General features: G+C 43.4%; 1 protein-coding gene across 3 annotated transcripts in view; it reads right to left on the bottom strand.

Annotated features, from left to right (window-relative positions):
• Nucleotides 1–13508, bottom strand: part of LOC115037434 (regulator of G-protein signaling 6-like) — a 59803-nt gene extending 46295 nt beyond the window's left edge. For 2 of the 3 annotated variants that reach the window (XR_003840464.1, XM_029495980.1), the window contains exons 1-2: nt 13385–13508; nt 9824–10144 (exon numbers count right to left, since the gene is read on the bottom strand). Coding sequence is in view for 1 of the 3 variants with exons in the window: in XM_029495980.1 (XP_029351840.1) it covers nt 9824–10024 (201 nt within the window). In the remaining 2 variants the exon portion in view is untranslated. Of the gene's footprint in view, nt 1–7285; nt 7433–9823; nt 10145–13384 lie in introns of those variants that run through there. The other variant, XR_003840465.1, reaches the window with a different exon arrangement.
• Nucleotides 13509–17533: the final 4025 nt, after the last annotated feature.

Below are 17533 nucleotides of genomic sequence, written 5' to 3'. Positions count from 1 at the left end.
ATACAGTAGTCTGGCCTACTTCTCACTTTCCTGAGACATTATTCTCTGCCAGCACGGAAACAAGTGCATCACAGGGGAGGAGCTAACAGGTAAAACAGACTACTACAATTTTCATACAAACTCATTTTAAAATCTATTTTGATACACAAATAATTTGTTCTGTTGCTGAATACATCTGCCAAATGCTCACCGACTCATTTCATTAATTACAACATACGAAAATAACAATAGTTCATATTCTAATAGTTCAGCTAGTTTGAATTATTATGAGGAGATCAAATTTCCCACGATCGCAAATTCTCATTAGAAGATAATAAAGTCGATTATCTTTTTCTGTTGGGGTTCAAGAGACGACACCAGATGATCATGAATCATAACTGAGAATTTCCTCAAGTACTGTTCTGAAAATATATGAATAATTCTATTTTTAAGGACTTTATTAGAGACGATTATCACCAGAGTTACTCCACTATATTTATCAAAGAGCTTTAACTACTTTGTTCATTCAGGTTAATATACAAACTTTAATCAAAATCTAAAATTAGATTGTGGTATTAAATTGTACAAGGCTCTTCATTAGTCAAATCAGCATCTTCAGCATTAAAATGATGGATCGATAATAATTATATTAAATAATCTTTGCTGTGATTGTAATTGCTGCAACCAAAACACTAATAGAGATTACAAACATCAGTTTGCAGAAAGAAGATCGGCTGCATATAAATAAATTACAGCTCTGCTGGACTTTTTATTTTTCAGGGCACTTGCTCTGTTGACCTTGTCCATCACGTCAGTCCCCTGAAAGGCTCACAGTGAATACATTTGCTGTAAACACATGCAGCATAATCCACCTCGGTGGGTCACAGTCCAGAATACAGTGTGTGTGCAGGGCAAGCAGTCTGTTCCACTTTGTGCTGGTCTTTTTTATGACGATCTCTGGGCTGAATGATTCATCCTGCAACGATCTATGAAGGTAATAAAATGCTGCATGTGGCCCCCGTGAGGGAAATGGCCAACAATGCTAAATGGCGGAATCAACACTGCAGGAATCTCATCATTCTCTTTTCAGATCAATAAGGTTCTCTGGTGATTGTTATTCACGCAACCTTAAGCTTTGATTAATGCTCGAGCCATTCCGATGCCGTGTCAGTGAATGGAAATAAAGTGAGACGGATAAAGACTCGGCTAAAGTCAACAACGCAATGTAGAAACAAAACTGGAGAGAGTGGAGGAGATGAAAACCAAACGAGAACCCATCGAGGTTGAAAGAGGAGGAGAAAAGCGTGCAGATTAAGACTGATTGGCGCAGGAGGAATAAGAGACAAAGATGCTAATGGAAAAACGATGTGTGGCCGCACTTCCATATCATCCATCAGTTAGCAGCGGATTGTCCTCTCCCTTTGTGTGTGTCTCCGTGTTCTCTAATGGACGAGGGGCTACAGGGGGAATGTGCCTGACAAAAGTTCACATTCATTAATCATTACCTGCCACTTGGCACTGCAACCTCACACACTCTGGAAGAGGCCTGAATCTTTACCAAGTTCACTCCGACCACGAGCCTGATGTGGTAGAAGTTCCCAAGCGTGCTTCAAAACCGGCCCAGAAAAACTATTCTACGTGAACTGAGACAGTTCTGGTTACTGCAGTGAATGTTTTCTTATTAGAGGAGCAGAACGATACCGCTTTTGTGTGCAAAGATCGCTGAAGTGCCTACTGAGACCTTCGATAGGTCACAAATCAACAATAAACACTGACAGGAGATGAAATCTGCTGAACAGCAGCGGCCACAGAGCTGGACGTATACTTAAAACTGGTGAACCGGCGTTACGTACACGTACCGTCCGGGCACAGCTGGGGGACGCTAAAGGAGGCCGGCTTTGAGCGGAGTGGCCTGCCTCATTCTTTTGGCTCCGTCGGAACAATAAGCAGGTGCCACCAGATTGGGCTGAAGCAGCTCGGAGGGGCATTAGCACAATAATGGCTGCAGGTGTATTTATTCACAGTTGCGCTCAACCGTCCATCCAAATATTAACACCTTTCTGATTGCATTCACGTCCACTTTGTCGAACCCTGCTGTCTCCCTTCCTCACACTCCCTTTCTCTTCATAATTGCCTCTGGATGTGGAGAGTACATGTGTGTGCGAACATATCGGAGCTCAAATGTTCTTTGTGTAGTTGTACTCCTTTGATGTGCCTTCCTTTGTAATTTCTGCCAAAATTTGACGGGCAAGAGAAGGTTGTGCGACATCTCATTACAGCCGAGAAAACGCCTGCGTAATTGTTTGCCCAACAATACAAAACGTTAATCCTATTACACCATGAATATCTGCGAGATTAATTAGGGATTAAACAATTTACTCTCAGGACGAGACTACTGTGTGAACAACAAAAGAATTATGCAGCTTCAGAACCCAGATAAACAACAAACTGCTCGCTTATTGAGTTTTGTTGCCGGCACTCATTATTTGCTGTGAATCGCCATCTGCATCATAAAAAAAAAAAAAAAAAATCTCTCTCCCACAAAACACACAATCAAATACACACAGCAGCGCCACAGAAGAGGATACAGTTTTATTTTGTTCAATAGATGAATACTGATAAACTGTACTTGGATCTATGTGTTCGTGTCTGGTTTGTGTATTTGTGTGCGTGTGTGCTTTGGGAGAATAATGAAATGTATAAATATACAAGTTGAATCTGTTAAATGAGAATAATAATTTTTGATATGATGAATTGAAGACATTCTTTTTCTTCACTAACATTGTCATAACTCATCATTCCTCTCATCGTGGAAGAAGAGCTCAGATCATTTTCATGGAAACTAAAGTAAACCTGGATGGACAGCAGGACTTACTTTACTGTTATATCTGACTGAGCTGTGAATTTCCATACAGTTAGGTTTTGTAATGGCGTTTGCAGCAGTTCAACCAAGATAAATCTGGAAAGAGACAATTTCTTTGGTAAAACCAACACCAGATTTTTGATGATGGTGAATGATACATCTTTGGGCCTTGAGCGGATTTTTCAGTTCGAAGAGAAAACGCTGTAAAGATAATTCCACTGTACTTCGAAGTAAATTCAGCTTTTCTAGTCTATGAACTACTGAAATTGTTTCACCGGCCACACTCACTGATGGAACAATATTTTGCCCAAGGACACTTTGATTGGTGGACTGGAGGAGACTCAGCTGCCAATGTGCCGCCAACAGGACACTGTTTTTATGTGCAGGGTCCCACCGGTCCAATCCTGCGTTTTATTAAAATCTCAATTAGGAAATTAACCAGGAGCTGTCAGAAAAACAAATGAATTGCAGTGAAGTAGAAATAAAAAAAGCAACTGAAGATGTAAATTCCTGAGTAACAGTGAGAACTTTGTACTCAAGTAAGTGCAATTTAGTTTCCAACACTGATTTCAGGTGAGTTGGAGCCGAGAAGGATGAATATTTATCAGCTTTTTTCATGTTGTATCACTCCGTCCATCTGAAAACAACCAAGGGAATTTTCTCATCTGTTGCCAAACCCAGCACACATATTCACAATGTGCATACACACACACACACACACACACACACACGGCTGCAACCTCCCCAGCACACCTACAGACTGGCTGCAGTCACTTTGCATACATACGCATGAGCCAAGTGTTGACAGAGAGGCAACGTTGAGTGCGTTGCTGTGACACCTGCTGTCTGACACAACCAGAGCATGACAAACACACTGATGCCTCAATAGACTCACAAAACTGTCGGGCTCCTCTGCTGTCAGATTGGAGTAAACAAGTGAACGGTCTTACAGGGAATTCAGGACGTAGCTCAGGTCAGAATCTGCATGTAAAGTTGTTTGTGTTTGCGTTGCGGCTCTGGAGCTTTGATTCTCGGATATAAGCGGACACGTGGCAGCAAACGTGGAAATTAAGATAATCCAAATTGTTGTCCGATCAAACTGGTTAAATCAACAAGCAGCAAAGGTTACCTCCTGTCACTTTAAGCCCGGTTTAGTCGAGGATTAAACATTTTGTGCCTCAGATCTGGTAGGTATGTGCCAAATTTAATAAATGTTCATTTTTTATTCATATTGAACGAGTGCAGTTGTAAATTGTATACTAAGGAGGATTAGTTTGGATTAGGGCTGAGTGATACAGCAACTCAGGATGTCATTATTTCTGCAGGTGTCAGGAGATGCTCACTCACAGTGATACACTCATCAAAAAAAAAAAAAATGTACTTAAACTTCATATTTCAAGGATCAGAGCACCTGAACTGGTGCAGACATATCACTGACACGGCGAACGAACAGCGAAGGGAGATGTGTTTGGTGAGAGCGAACGTCCTGTCAATTTAAAATCTGCAATTTAAACTCCTCCAATTAGCCTCTCCCCATCAGCTTGATTTGATTAGCCCGCTCCTCTCTACCTGCTCTGCTGTGATGAGCTCTGCCCAGATACCTGCAGGCGGCTGCGCTGTGATTAGATGTGCTTAGTCATTCACAAAGTGACAAGCTGAACACGCAAAAACACAAAAACCTGCATACTTCAACACACAGTTCAGATTACACTTGCACCAATAGAAGGCTTATGAGCTTTAATGACCTATTAATCACGCTTATTTCTGTGCTGTATATTACAGGGGAATTCTTTTTTTTTTTTTTTTTTGGGTTATGTACTTCCACAATGTGTAAAGAGAAAAAAAAAAAGAAATCCATTGCATAACAATTCTCTGCAAAGGAAGAAGGAAAAATCCTCTTCCTTTCCTGCAGGAAATAAGAGAAACCACTACAGTAGGCTGAAAACCTGTTCGGCTGTTGGTTGGCTGCTTAAAGTGAATGAGGATGCTCCTACGTGATCAAAGTAACAATCTCGGTCCGCAGTATTTGCTTGGATACTGATGCCGTCGGAGTTCAGCGGAGAGCTGTGAGTGAGAGCTGTGATTCATGCTCTTCTCACCAATGAACACCCTTGCCATGTGAAATTGCTTGATAAATATGCGCTGGATTGCAGTGAGGAGGCATGGCTGGAATTTCACGGTTTGCAGTCAGAGCTCAAAAGCTCAGAGGCATCAAATAAGTCCCCACCTTGTGCTGTCTGCATTTCATGCAATAACAATAAACAACGCAATTATAAATCAGCACTCAATGAATTGTTCCCTCCCTGTAATTATACTGAGATGGAACTCAACAGGACTTTGGACCCACAATAAATGTTATTTCATATCAGAGGATTTCTGTGCTCTGAAAAAAGTCTTCGAATTTCTCTTCACGTGTGTGAATCCATTTAAGCATTTCTTTCGTTTCAGAGTCACCCCAGAGACTTAAAAGGACGGAGCAGTTCGTGGGTGAGGGGGGCTAAAAAAACCCTGTGTATTATTACAAAAAGATCCCTTTTTTCTCCAGACCCCTTTGAAGTGCTCTGGATGTCTGCTCAGGGCATTTGGCACAAGACAGCAACAACAACAACAACAACAACACAGGCAAGCATGCTGCCTCAGCTGGTGTGAATTGAAAATCCAACAAAACAGCAACAACAACAACAAAAAAAAAAAGTCATGCATGATCTCAGACTCCTCGAAGACTGTTGGGCCAGGCAGGAAGAAAACTCAGACTTGGTGTAGATTTATACAGAAATCTATTGACAGGAACTAATTCTTCATACCAACATAACGCTGTTCATACATTTAGGTAATCTCAAGATTATTCAGGATGTTTCAGTGCAGGAAGATTTTAAGAACATAAAAAGGTTTGGTTTTTTTTTTTTTTTTTTTTGATCAATCCATTGCTTTTAGGGGACAGTGAATAGGCCATTAGTCAAGTTAATGGACAGATGATTGACGTGAAATCAATAATTTCTCCATTTAGAGGTTAGATGTCTGTTAACGAGGACATTCGCTCACACTTATTTCTAATATTTTTGTAGGTTTTAGGTCTGACAGCTAAATAAAAAGAAATTAGCCCAACTTTGTAGTTTGCAGTTTCATATCTGTTGTCAAAGGAATTGGACTGAAAAAGAAAAGTCACCTTCTCCCACAGCCTCAGAAAACTCATTCATGTATTCATGGAAATGTTCATTACAGCTCACTAAATAAAACATGGCACTGATTTGGTTCATTTGCAGGCCAAAGAGGTGAGTTCCACTGAAAGGACTGGACTTGTTAGGACAGGCAGGTGGTGTGCTGCGCCAAACCACCGACCGTGTCAATGAAATCACTGAAGATGTTTTAGCTGGTGGCGTTGTTCCAGATAGAGAAAGTGTCAGCACGCTAAAAAGTGAAGCCAGCCAACAGGCTGAAAGGAGGAGACGTCGTCAGACCGATGGTAGACAGAGAGGACAATGTCTGTCCTTGAGACAGCATTAATTAAAAAGGTTCCATTGAAGGCTCCTCATTTTCTTATTCATCTTTATTTAACACGTTCTGACGATGGACCCAAACGTTCCCCGACTCTGAACAAATCCAGGTGACTCCTGAAGGACACAATAAATGTGACAACTTCTTACTTCCTCCAGCAGGAACGAGGCCTCGTCTCACCTACAGTCCCTGGTCCCTCCACTCAACACAGAGAAACCCAGTGTCATGCTTTTAAGCCTGCTGCTTAAAGGCCAGCACCCAAACACCAGTCGACCCTGCACCTCCTTCAGGCACGATTCACTGGGAAGAGGAATCTGTACAAACGGCTTGTTAAGTAAACAGGTCTCCGGTTCAACAGCTGCTACTGTCAGACTGGAGACGAGGGAAGAACGAAATATGTGCAATATGCTGGAATACACACACGCAAACCACTGTACAAACACAACTGAACAACTGAACAGCCGGACACACAAATACTCTGCATCCCATTCATCCTTTCTTTTTATCTCACACACACTGTCTCTCTTCATCACACACACAAACACACACATATACACTTCCTGAACAGATGCTGGTTGACAGGTTTGAATTCAGATTGGTGAAAGGGTGCGTCAACACCTTCCATTCTTGTCAACAGCACTAAATCTTCTCACCTAACGTCACCCTCTCTGTGTGTTTGTGTGTGTGTTGGATACAGACAATACAAAATACATTTGAGTGGTGAGGGGAAACACTGAGACGCGTAAACATGTGCCGTATGTTTCGGCTGATAGTCTGTCCTCTTATAAGGAATAGAATTTAATTGAATCTGTAATCTGTAATTACAGATTAGAGAGCATACACGTGTACAGAAGAAAGGATTATAACAGGATGTACTCTGTAGATAAATCTGTGGCTTCCAAAGTGAATTAAAGGAAAGATAGAAGTAAAAGAGACAGAGTAGCGCACCATCTTTTGGGCTCCCTGTAGGCGAGAGGCATCACCTCGCTTCTCTGCTCAGCAGCATCCATTTAAAATCTCCAACCAGTTATGACTGACCCTGAATGGGCTGAAAGTCGGGTGGCAAAAAAATGTGGATCTTCTCAAAACGCGGTTATTTTCAAGTGGAACTTGACACACTGCGTCCCAGAGCTTTGTAAGGCGGTGAATCTGGACCAAGATTTGCATTTCCAACCCCCCTCGTGTTTGCGGATGACTGATGACTCATCCAGAGCAACAAATAACAACCAGTCCGGGGCATGCATATTTCATAACCAGGCAACCTTTTGTGTAACAGCAAACAGTTTTAATGCACAAATACAGCACGCCACTGTAAAGGTTGCCAGGTGACGCACGTTTGTAGGATTTGCCACTTAAAATATTTCACTATTATTTAGCACTTGGTCCATGATGTTATGTGTCTCACGGTTATCAAATGTCTTTCATTTAAGGAAATAATATTATTTTAAACAAACATGTCATTACAGTTGGCAGGTAGTAATTAAAACAAGTACAGCCATCATGATCAGGCCTGGATGTGCAACAACAGAAGTTGTGTCACTGATAGAGAGCTACCATTCATGATTTTGATATATAACTGGAATTAGAATGACTTTTTGTCGTGTTACTGAGTTGCACATATTAGCAGGTCCGTCCTGAACAGATCATCGGATTAAGGCTGACTCTTCTGGGTTAAACTTTTACTTCTCTCCTTTTGCTGTTTGGATCAGCACGCGTTGCCTCTCAGATAAACAGAGGATGCACAAAAGAGCTTGAAAATATGAGGAAAATGCAGAAAATAAATATGTTTCCTATTTCCTCCATTCATCCTTTTCTCTCCTCTCTGCAGCCCCTGTAAACCCCCGCCCCCCCCACCAAGAGCTCAGCTGAAGGTGAAACTGCACCATTGTGATTTGGTGTTAGTTAAAAGAACGAACCCCACCAGGAGGCTCTACCTGAGGCTGCTCGGTCCTCAGTGTGCTTCCGCCACGTCTCACTTGCTTGCCAGAAAAATTCACTTCCGACAACACGTTTTAAAATGCAAATGAATCGATCACATCCACTGCGGGTAGATGTGCTGTCTTCAGTCTATATGAAGCGCAGTTTCATTGTACGGGCATTTCCCTTCAGACAAAAGTAAACAAGTTATTTCAGGCAGATTCTCCCAGCAGGGGGAAAAAAAAAAAACATTCTCCAAAGTAAAAATCTTTTACTTTCTGTCTGTCTCTTAATCTTTGCCTCATTTCTCCTTCCCTGCAAAATGTGTGGCTTTCCTTTTGCTTTTTTACCATCATGATAAATAAGTAAATGTGTGGACTGTCGCCTGCTGCTAAGCAATAATGACAGTTCTCCGTATACTGAGTGCAGGAAATTTCACCGCTCTCCTCCCCGCTGCTTCCAGACTCGGTTACATCAGGATGCCATGTGGACCCCGTCCCTCCCTCACAGTTCATCTATCACGATGAAACACATAACGGGAGATGGCGACTATATTCGCACATCCCTGCAGTCATCTCAGGTCAACATCGTTTCACAAGAAAGGAAGATTTCCTTCAGAATAAAACCCCTTTGTACTCTTGTGTTTTATTCCGCTTTTGATGATATATGTGGACTCCCAGAGGAGAAACAGCGTGCCATCTTTTCTCTATCCTAACGAGGTTAAAGGTCAGGGTCAGTCACAGGACTGAGATTTACTTCAGCGGGTTGATTAACACAACATGCATGTGTCTCCAAACATTCATTAATCTAACGAATTAGATTAACTTATATGTTAATGAGCCAGATGTTTTGTGAGGCCAGAGGAAACTCAGGTGTTGGCTTGTACAACGGTGCTATGATTTATTCGCTCATCATTTAACCCACTTTACTCAAAAATTCAATTAGAAGTTAGCCCCTTATACCTCCCAAAAATTTGCTCAGGAGTTTTGTTTCCAAAGTATCTATCCTTCACTCCTTTCAACATCCGTCCACAAACCCTGAAACGTTTGCGTCGTGCCACGAGGCGTTCCAACAGATTTACAGAAACACATGACCTCAAACTGCAGCTCGACATGGAGAGTCCACCGTGTGTCCAACAGGAAGAGGCACCACAAGCCCTTCATTTAGTCTGGGCCAGTGATTTTGGAGACATTTACACTTTCATACAACGCTTTAACGACCGGCCTTTCTGCTGTAGGAAAATGCCCCCATCATAATGAACTGATCCAACGTCATCACGGAGCAAAGACAAACAGATAAGCCAATAAAATTGTATGCAGCAGCAGTTAGTCACTTCACAAACATACGAAATCTATAGCACTATGTGTTGCAGCTTTATGTTAAATGGATAATTCACTCAAAATCTAAATAATGAATGGTTTATGGTTTCTTCTGTGGGGGATCCAAAGCTTCAGAGGTCAAACTTTGTACTTATTTGGGGGCTCTGTTTTTAAGAGTGAATTGAAAAGAGCGGCTCGAGCAGTGAACTGTTGCACAGATGAGACCGAGCTGGTCGGTCTTCGCTCTTACCTTTCTGTAGACAATCATGTTGGGGGAGTCGTCGTCCGGGTCGACGCTGCTCATGGACCTGGTGGACAGCAGAGGTCGGGCCAGGGCAGTCGGGACGCTCTCTTTCGGCTCTTCGGGCCCTTCGTCAGGCTCCGGCACCTCCACAGAGCTCGGCTGCTCCTCCTGTTCCTCCTGCTGCTGCCGAGGCGCCTCAGCCATCATTACAGCCTCTCCTTGTGTCTTTACCTGCAGCGCTGAGTTATCCTCTCGTCTTTATTAGCGTCAGACTCTCGTCCTCCTCCTTTATGTCCTCTGTGCTCTCTCCTCGGGGTCTCAGAGTTGCTGTAGGAGGAGAGAGAGGGATGAACCAGACAGAACAACTCATCGCCGGCCTTCAGTCTCCCCAAGCTTTGTTTTTTTTTTTTTCTCTCCATGTCTCCTGTCAGCAGGCGCAGGATGGATGAAATAAAGGTAAAAACTCTCCTAGTTTCTCTTTGTTATCTTCTTCTCCACTATTCGTCCTGGTCCACTGTCACATGAGATTGAATTTACAGGAGAGCAGAAGACATCACGTTTAAGTTTGGCTCTCTTTTCTTTTATTTTTCTTTATTCGCTTGTCTCAATAGTTTATAGGATGTTCTATCTCCTGTCAAACAGCACAGTAAAACCATTACAGGTTTGTTTTACTGTTGTAGAGAGTGATGTCATATCTTGTTAAAATATGTTTCAACTTCTTTACACTTTATCGTGCTCGTTTCCAAATCCTTTATATATGAAGGATGGAAATCTTATCTTAAGCCTTCTTGACATCAAACACTGAGGCCAATTTTAAGTTGGATGTATGGTTCCTAACTTTTGTTTTGTGTTTATTTAAGCCATGATATATTTTACCAGTGTAGTTTTGTTTTAGTTTATTCAGTAAAGGCCTTCCTTTAAGGAATCCAGTCAGGATTCAGTTTCTTTTCATTGCTGAAAACAATTATACTGATGTCACATGAAATTAAGCATAAGAACAAATCAACAGATCAAAATCTTCCACTTCGCTTCCAAGTAGAAACTCCTCTTCATACTGTATATACAATAAATAACAAGATGTGACGCACACAGACACACACACACACGATCTCATAACTCTGTTGGCTCTTTCATCATTGCCCGACAGCTGTCATAGTATTGACGCCTGAGGACAGTTGAAGTGACAGAAGAAAGGAAAGGAGAGCGCGAGGACACAAATCAGTCGGGGTAAAAGAAAGTAGTAGAGAAATTATCCATCCAGAGCTCGTTCCTCTTTCTGCCTCTAGACTCTACAGAGTCCTCCTCTTTGTCAGATTGGAGCAGCATCACTGTCCCAGCCAAAACTGAGACCAAGTCCATTTCCATTTTCTCCAACCTAAATGGAGGACAATGCTGCCATTTACTTTTGCCATCAAAACATGGTTGTCTGGAGAGAGTGGGTTTCCTTCCTGGTTGAATATAAAACTGAGTTTGTAACGGAAATGTTTGGACTGGGAATTCTTTGGAAAGTCAATTTTTTACATCATTGGAATGAAATGGAGAGGAATTTGTCTTCTCTTAAGGTACATCTAAAATTCATTTCAAGGTATCAATATTGCATCTAATTATTTGATGTAATTTGTTGTTTCCACACCAGGTACACAATAATACCTGGTGTGTATATTTGAATGGTAATCACCTGAACAGCCTGCAGTTCTCCTACCAGACACTGTTCTGGTTTAAGTTTACAGCTGCCGCACATGTCAAAATCAATGTGATTCACTTCTCAGCACACACTAATATCTGAAGTCTGAGTTAAGTGTCATCTGTTTCTATGTGGATGCAGCTCGTTTGTGTGTGGCTGTGCTATTAACACAGGCATTTAGCTGCACGTCAACCAGCTCTTTGGATCAATACGCTCATCAGCCAGACGTTTGTGTGTCTCTGAGTTGGCGTGTCAACATACAAAGCTGCTGTGAATGTTCAAGCCTCAGAGAGCCGCTATGTGTGAACAGAAGAGACACTGCATGTGTTTTGAAAAATCCAATCGGGGATGCATTTCTAAATCACCGGCCCTCAACCTGCCATCTTTGTTACAGGTGCAGCGTCCGTTCAACAGGTAAACCAAACCTGCAGCTCACACTGAGTAGAAACGTTTGATGGATTCCTCCAACATTTCAGTCTTTATTCTGCATATACACACGTCAGCCTCAGTCACACAGTCACACAGGAAGGAAGGGGAGCTCTGAGGACACTGTGATGTCACGTGTGGTCGTCTTAGAGGGAAAAATATAACGCACACACTGTTCAGTATCCATCTGAGGCTGCTGAAGAGATAAAGCCTCCATGTTTAAGGTTTTACTATAAAGTGAGTCACTGAGCAGAGGAGGGTTTGAAATCAAGGTGATTCCCCACAATGTCTCTGTCTCTGTGCTCTGTCTCCTCAGCGTTTTAGCTTTCTGACATCTGGAGCAGCAAAGAGTGACCCGTCTTATAATCTTCTCCACACCAAGCATACCATCCAAAATAATTCTTTGACCTGACCTCCTGAGCAGCGCTGGGAGAGAAGACAGGTCTGGAGGAAAGTGTTGAGTAAATCTCCTTCATGGCCTGACTGAGATGGCTCAGTATGTCAGTAAACCCTGCAGGATTTCACCCAGGAACAATCCACCACACGCTAAGAAGCTTCAGGGGGCCAGCTAAATGAAAAACACGAGTCCACTTGGAGCTGAACATTCGTAACATCAACCCAATTTCTTCCCAGCACACGCTGTGATGACAAGACGATGCAGTGTTTCCCCCTCTGGATCCTCCACAGTGCAACCAACACCCAGAGAGTCATCCTCTGCTTTTACATCGATCCCATGATTGTTATTCAGGGCAGCTTGCTGGGGGAAGAAGGAATACCTAAACACAATCCCAACTCAAGTGTGAGACATCCATTAGATTTGGTGTGACTAATTAAGTTTTAACTGATCTGTTGCAAAGGAAAGTTTAATTTGTCACATCTATTTTGTGCAAATTAAATCAACAATAACTTGATTGCTCCACACATCGATTTGCTGTGCAGACACCGGACCGACTGTCTGAATTATTCTGGGAATGATTTCACTACATGGCCAAAACACTAACATCCAGGACTTGTTGGTCCCCTCAGCATGCTGATATGTTTACGGATTGAAACATACAGAGTGATGTTTGGAGAGTTTGGCTGTGATGGATGCTGACAGACTCCATGACAACACAAGGGCTCTCTCTCTAACAGATGTCTGTGGTCTCTCTATCCTCACAGGACCGCTCCGCTACCCAAACGCGCAGAGCGGAGCCGGCAGCGCTGCAGCCCAATTTAGACTCTGACACGCACGTGCACGCGCGCACGCACTCAGGACCATTTACACCCGTGGACGCGTCTCATCGGTCCAGTTACAAAGAGCAGTCTGCAGTAAACAGCCATGAAAACACACACACACACAGGTTGGATCAACAACAAATTCCTCTTTCATCCTCTGATCCATCCATTCATCCCTTCAAGGTTGCCGCTCCTTCTTCACGCATTCATTCATTCAGTCATCTTCCCACCTTCCTTACCTCGGAGTCGGCTTCCCTCCTGCTTGGAGCTCCGGAGCCAAAAAAAACGGCTGCACCGACCCGCCACCCTGAAAGAGGGAGAGGGAGAGTGAGAGGGAGAGAGAGAGAGTGAGGGAGGGAGGGAGAGAGAGAGAGGAAGAGAGGTAGAGTGAGAGAGAGGGAGAGAAAGAGAGTGAGGGAAAGAGAGAGGGAGATAGAGGGAGAGGAAGAGAGAGAGGGAAGGAGGGAGAGAGAGGGAGAGGGAGAGAGAGAGAGAGAGGGAGAGAGAGGGAGAGTGAGAGGGAGAGAGGGAGAGTGAGAGAGTGAGGGAAAGAGAGAGGGAGATAGAGGGAGAGGGAGAGAGAGAGTGAGAGGGAGAGAGAGGGAGAGGGAGAGAGAGAGGGAGAGTGAGAGGGAGAGAGGGAGAGTGAGAGAGTGAGGGAAAGAGAGAGGGAGAGTGAGAGAGAGAGGGAGGGAGGGAGGGAGAGTGAGAGAGAGAGGGAGGGAGGGAGGGAGAGAGAGAGGGAGGGAGGAAGGGAGAGAGAGTGAGAGGGAGAGAGAGTGAGAGGGAGAGAGAGAGGGAGAGTGAGAGAGTGAGGGAAAGGGAGAGGGAGATAGAGGGAGAGGGAGAGAGAGAGTGAGAGGGAGAGAGAGGGAGAGGGAGAGTGAGAGAGTGAGGGAAAGAGAGAGAGAGATAGAGGGAGGGAAAGAGAGAGAGGGGAAGAGAGGGAGAGAGAGAGGGAAAGAGAGAGGGAAAGAGAGGGAGATAAAGGGAGAGAGAGAGGAAGAGAGGGAGATAGAGGGAGAGAGAGGAAGAGAGAGAGAGTGAGAGAGTGAGGGAGAGAGAGAGTGAGAGGGAGAGTGAGAGAGTGAGGGAGAGAGAGAGTGAGAGGGAAAGAGAGAGAGAGGGAGAGTGAGAGAGTGAGGGAGGCGGGCAGAGAGAGAATTACCAGGTTCTTTCCTGGATGAATCTGAAAACCATCCAATCAGCGTGCCTTATGACTTTATTGGACCTGAGTCACTCTGCAGTTCCTTTGTTGTTAAAATATAATTAATTGAAATATAAAATATAATTCTGAGGATTGTTTCTCACTCACACCTCTCTCACTTTTCCAAAAAGGGACATGAGCTAACAGAAAGTATCCCTACATGTCTGTTCGGTCCATGTCTCAGAGTCCTGACAATAATGATGCTGTCTGCAGATATCTCTGAGGGTGTTTGAGCATGAAAGCACTGATCTCCTCAGTCTGACATCCAAAAGCTTCCATTTTTACTGAAATCACTCTGGACGGACAGGAGGATGTCCTGTTCAGGTCCTCCCTGTGCACAGAGCTGAAACATGACTGAGTCCTCAGGATCGTTGAGGTTATTTTGGAGTTTGATAAACGAGAAGCAGGCTCAAACATACTCTGCCTTTACTAATTTACTAACATGTTTCAAGTACTGCATGAACTTAACCCACTACTGGCTCCACATGGAGACAGAAGGTAACTGCGAGAAGATTTCAGGATGGATTCAAGAGTCGAAGGGCTCTTTAGCTTTGAGGGAAAACCGACCACAGCCAAGAGCACAGTTACATTTTTGGAACTAGAGAGACTCTGGTAGCTGGATGATGTTCAATCAGGAGTTCAGTTTTGCCATCAGTGCGAGGCTGCACCGCTCTTCTGTTCCTCATACAGAAAATGATTTTTCTCAGCTCAGTCTCTAATTGTAACCCCCTGTGAAATCACTGCTGGGCGTGGCCTTTCAGCCCGTTGACTTTATCTAACCCTTGTTTCAGTTGCCATCCTGCAATGAAATCAAACCGAAGCACAAATCATTAGTTCACTATCTCGAGACAAGAAAGTTGTTTTCTTCGCAAGAAAAGGTCAATTAATCAATTAGCTCAAGAAAAATAAGCTTTCCTGTAATACCAACAAGAACTGTTTACCGTGAGAAACCTGACTCATGATCCTGTGGTTACAAGATTTAAAAAAAAAAAAAAAAAAAAAAAAAGATGGTTAAAGGTGCTTTCACCTTCCACACTAACAGTCTGAAATGATTAGAGAGGCACATTAACATTGCTCAGACAAAGGCAGCCACAAGCTTTATAATATCCACCCAACAGTAGATCCTGGTGCATTAAGGCCATTAAACTCCCCCCAGCTTTATTTTTGTTTGTTTTTTTTACTTGCTCTTGCTCTTTATCTCTTCCTGGTCTTCTTTCGTTTCTTGGGCTCAGACACATTCAGGTCTGGCAGCTATAAAGCTGGCTGCCCCGGACCCGGCAGATAAACTCTCAGCTGATGGGGGATTTTGGGCCGAGCACAGAGCCCACATCAAAGCATCTGATGCAACGACGGACCAAGAGAGGAAACCGGGTGGTTAAAGTAGTCAGGGATGGGCTGCGCACACACAGTGAGGAGCACTGTGTGTGCGACCAGATGTTACTTTAAGGACGTGAACACACAGCTTGTCTGCAGCCACTCTGGTAAAACGCTCTAAAAATATTTACTGGCCTAATTCAACAGAATATTAGAGGGTCAGAGGGGGAGGTGGCAGCACACTTTAAACACCAGTTGTATGCTCTCTCTCTCTCTTTTTTTTTTTTTTTTGTTGCCTTCTCCTTTTCGTCTTCTGTTTAGTGTGCAAATGGGACCAAAAAAAAGGACATCAATAAGCTCACAAATCAATACGTGCACTTACCAGCCAACTGTCGCCGTCAGAAACAACACTGATACTAATGGACCACTCTGGCCTGACAGATTGACACACACACACACACACACACACACACACACACACACACACACACCATCATGTCTACTCTTGGATGGAAAACTATAGCCGTCACTCTGGACCAACTGAATTAGTGAGCAGTTATTGAGTGAGTGTGTGTTGTATGATTGTGATGTGTGTGCCAGTTTTACTGAAGTGGTTGGGTGGGTGGGGGGGTTGCTCAACATTTCGTGCACTTCTGTTGCTACACATCTCTTAAAATACACACACACACACACACACACAGACATGTATATATATATGTAAAAACACCCAGATAACACCCAGGACTTTTCCACATCCATATGTTAGCATATCTGCACTTAAATTTTTGGGACTCATTCATGATTTAGTCCAGTGAGTAAAGACGTTATCCAGTTTTGTCTTGAAGCTTTACAGAGGCCGAACAATCAGAACAGAAACCTGAAGTCAACTCCGTGGCTCTGCGTCAGAATAATGTGGCACAGAGCTGACTCTCTCTAAGTCCCCAGCAGAGCCTGAAAACATTACATGGAGATAAATAAAATAAAGCATCCAGAATTCATCCCTCCGTCCCCTCTGCTTCTTATCTGTCTGGGCTGTGGTGCCAGCAGGTACATAAACTGGCCCTAACGCCTTCTTCCTGGCCACTTCTTGCTGCTCCCGGGGCGTCTCCAGGCCAGATGAGATATGTAATCCCTCAGTGTGCTCTGGGTCTACCATGAAAAAGTCCTTCCAGTTGGACATGCGTGGAAAATCTGCATGTATCTGCAGGGCTTCCTAATCAGCGCCTCAAACCTCATTAACTGGCTCCCTCCAATATGAAAGTGCAGCGGATCCACTTCCAGCTCGTTACAGCTGTCTAAGCTCACAGTGAAGCTGGGGAGTTCAAAATCAACCAAACTAAATGTGCTTAATCTTGTTATCTCGTGGAGCAGCAAAGTGGCTTTAAAAAAATTTACTGAATGAGGTTTGGGTAGTTTTAATAGCAAACACAAAAAATGATAAAGATGTGCGAGATGTTTGTGTAATCGGGCTGAATACACAAAGCCCAGACTGACAACTGCTGTGTAACTCGACACAGCGCCTTAAAAGCATGGTTGGACTAATCATCTCAAATGACGGCAAACAACAAAGCTCTGACCTTCGAAGAATATTGGTCACATTAAACACATTAGCAGAGTGGTGGTGTCAGCCTGAGCCCAGAAAACCAACACAACTGTTATTTGTCAGAAAGTGACACGCAAGTGGTGGCAAAGCTCAAAATCAACCACCGAGCTAAATATGATTAGTGTTGTCATGTTGTGGTGCAACACACTGTTACACTACCTGAGAAAAAAATAAAAAAATAAATAAATAAATAAATCAGGAAATAAGGGCACAAAATGGACCAAAAATGTTTAGAAAGAAATTGGCATAAGGTAGATGCTGCTT

This window comes from Echeneis naucrates, chromosome 24, assembly GCF_900963305.1.
Source record: "Echeneis naucrates chromosome 24, fEcheNa1.1, whole genome shotgun sequence".
NCBI classification, from domain to species: domain Eukaryota; kingdom Metazoa; phylum Chordata; class Actinopteri; order Carangiformes; family Echeneidae; genus Echeneis; species Echeneis naucrates.
Note: the sequence above shows the minus strand (reverse complement) of the source record. Positions and strands in the feature narration are given on the sequence as shown.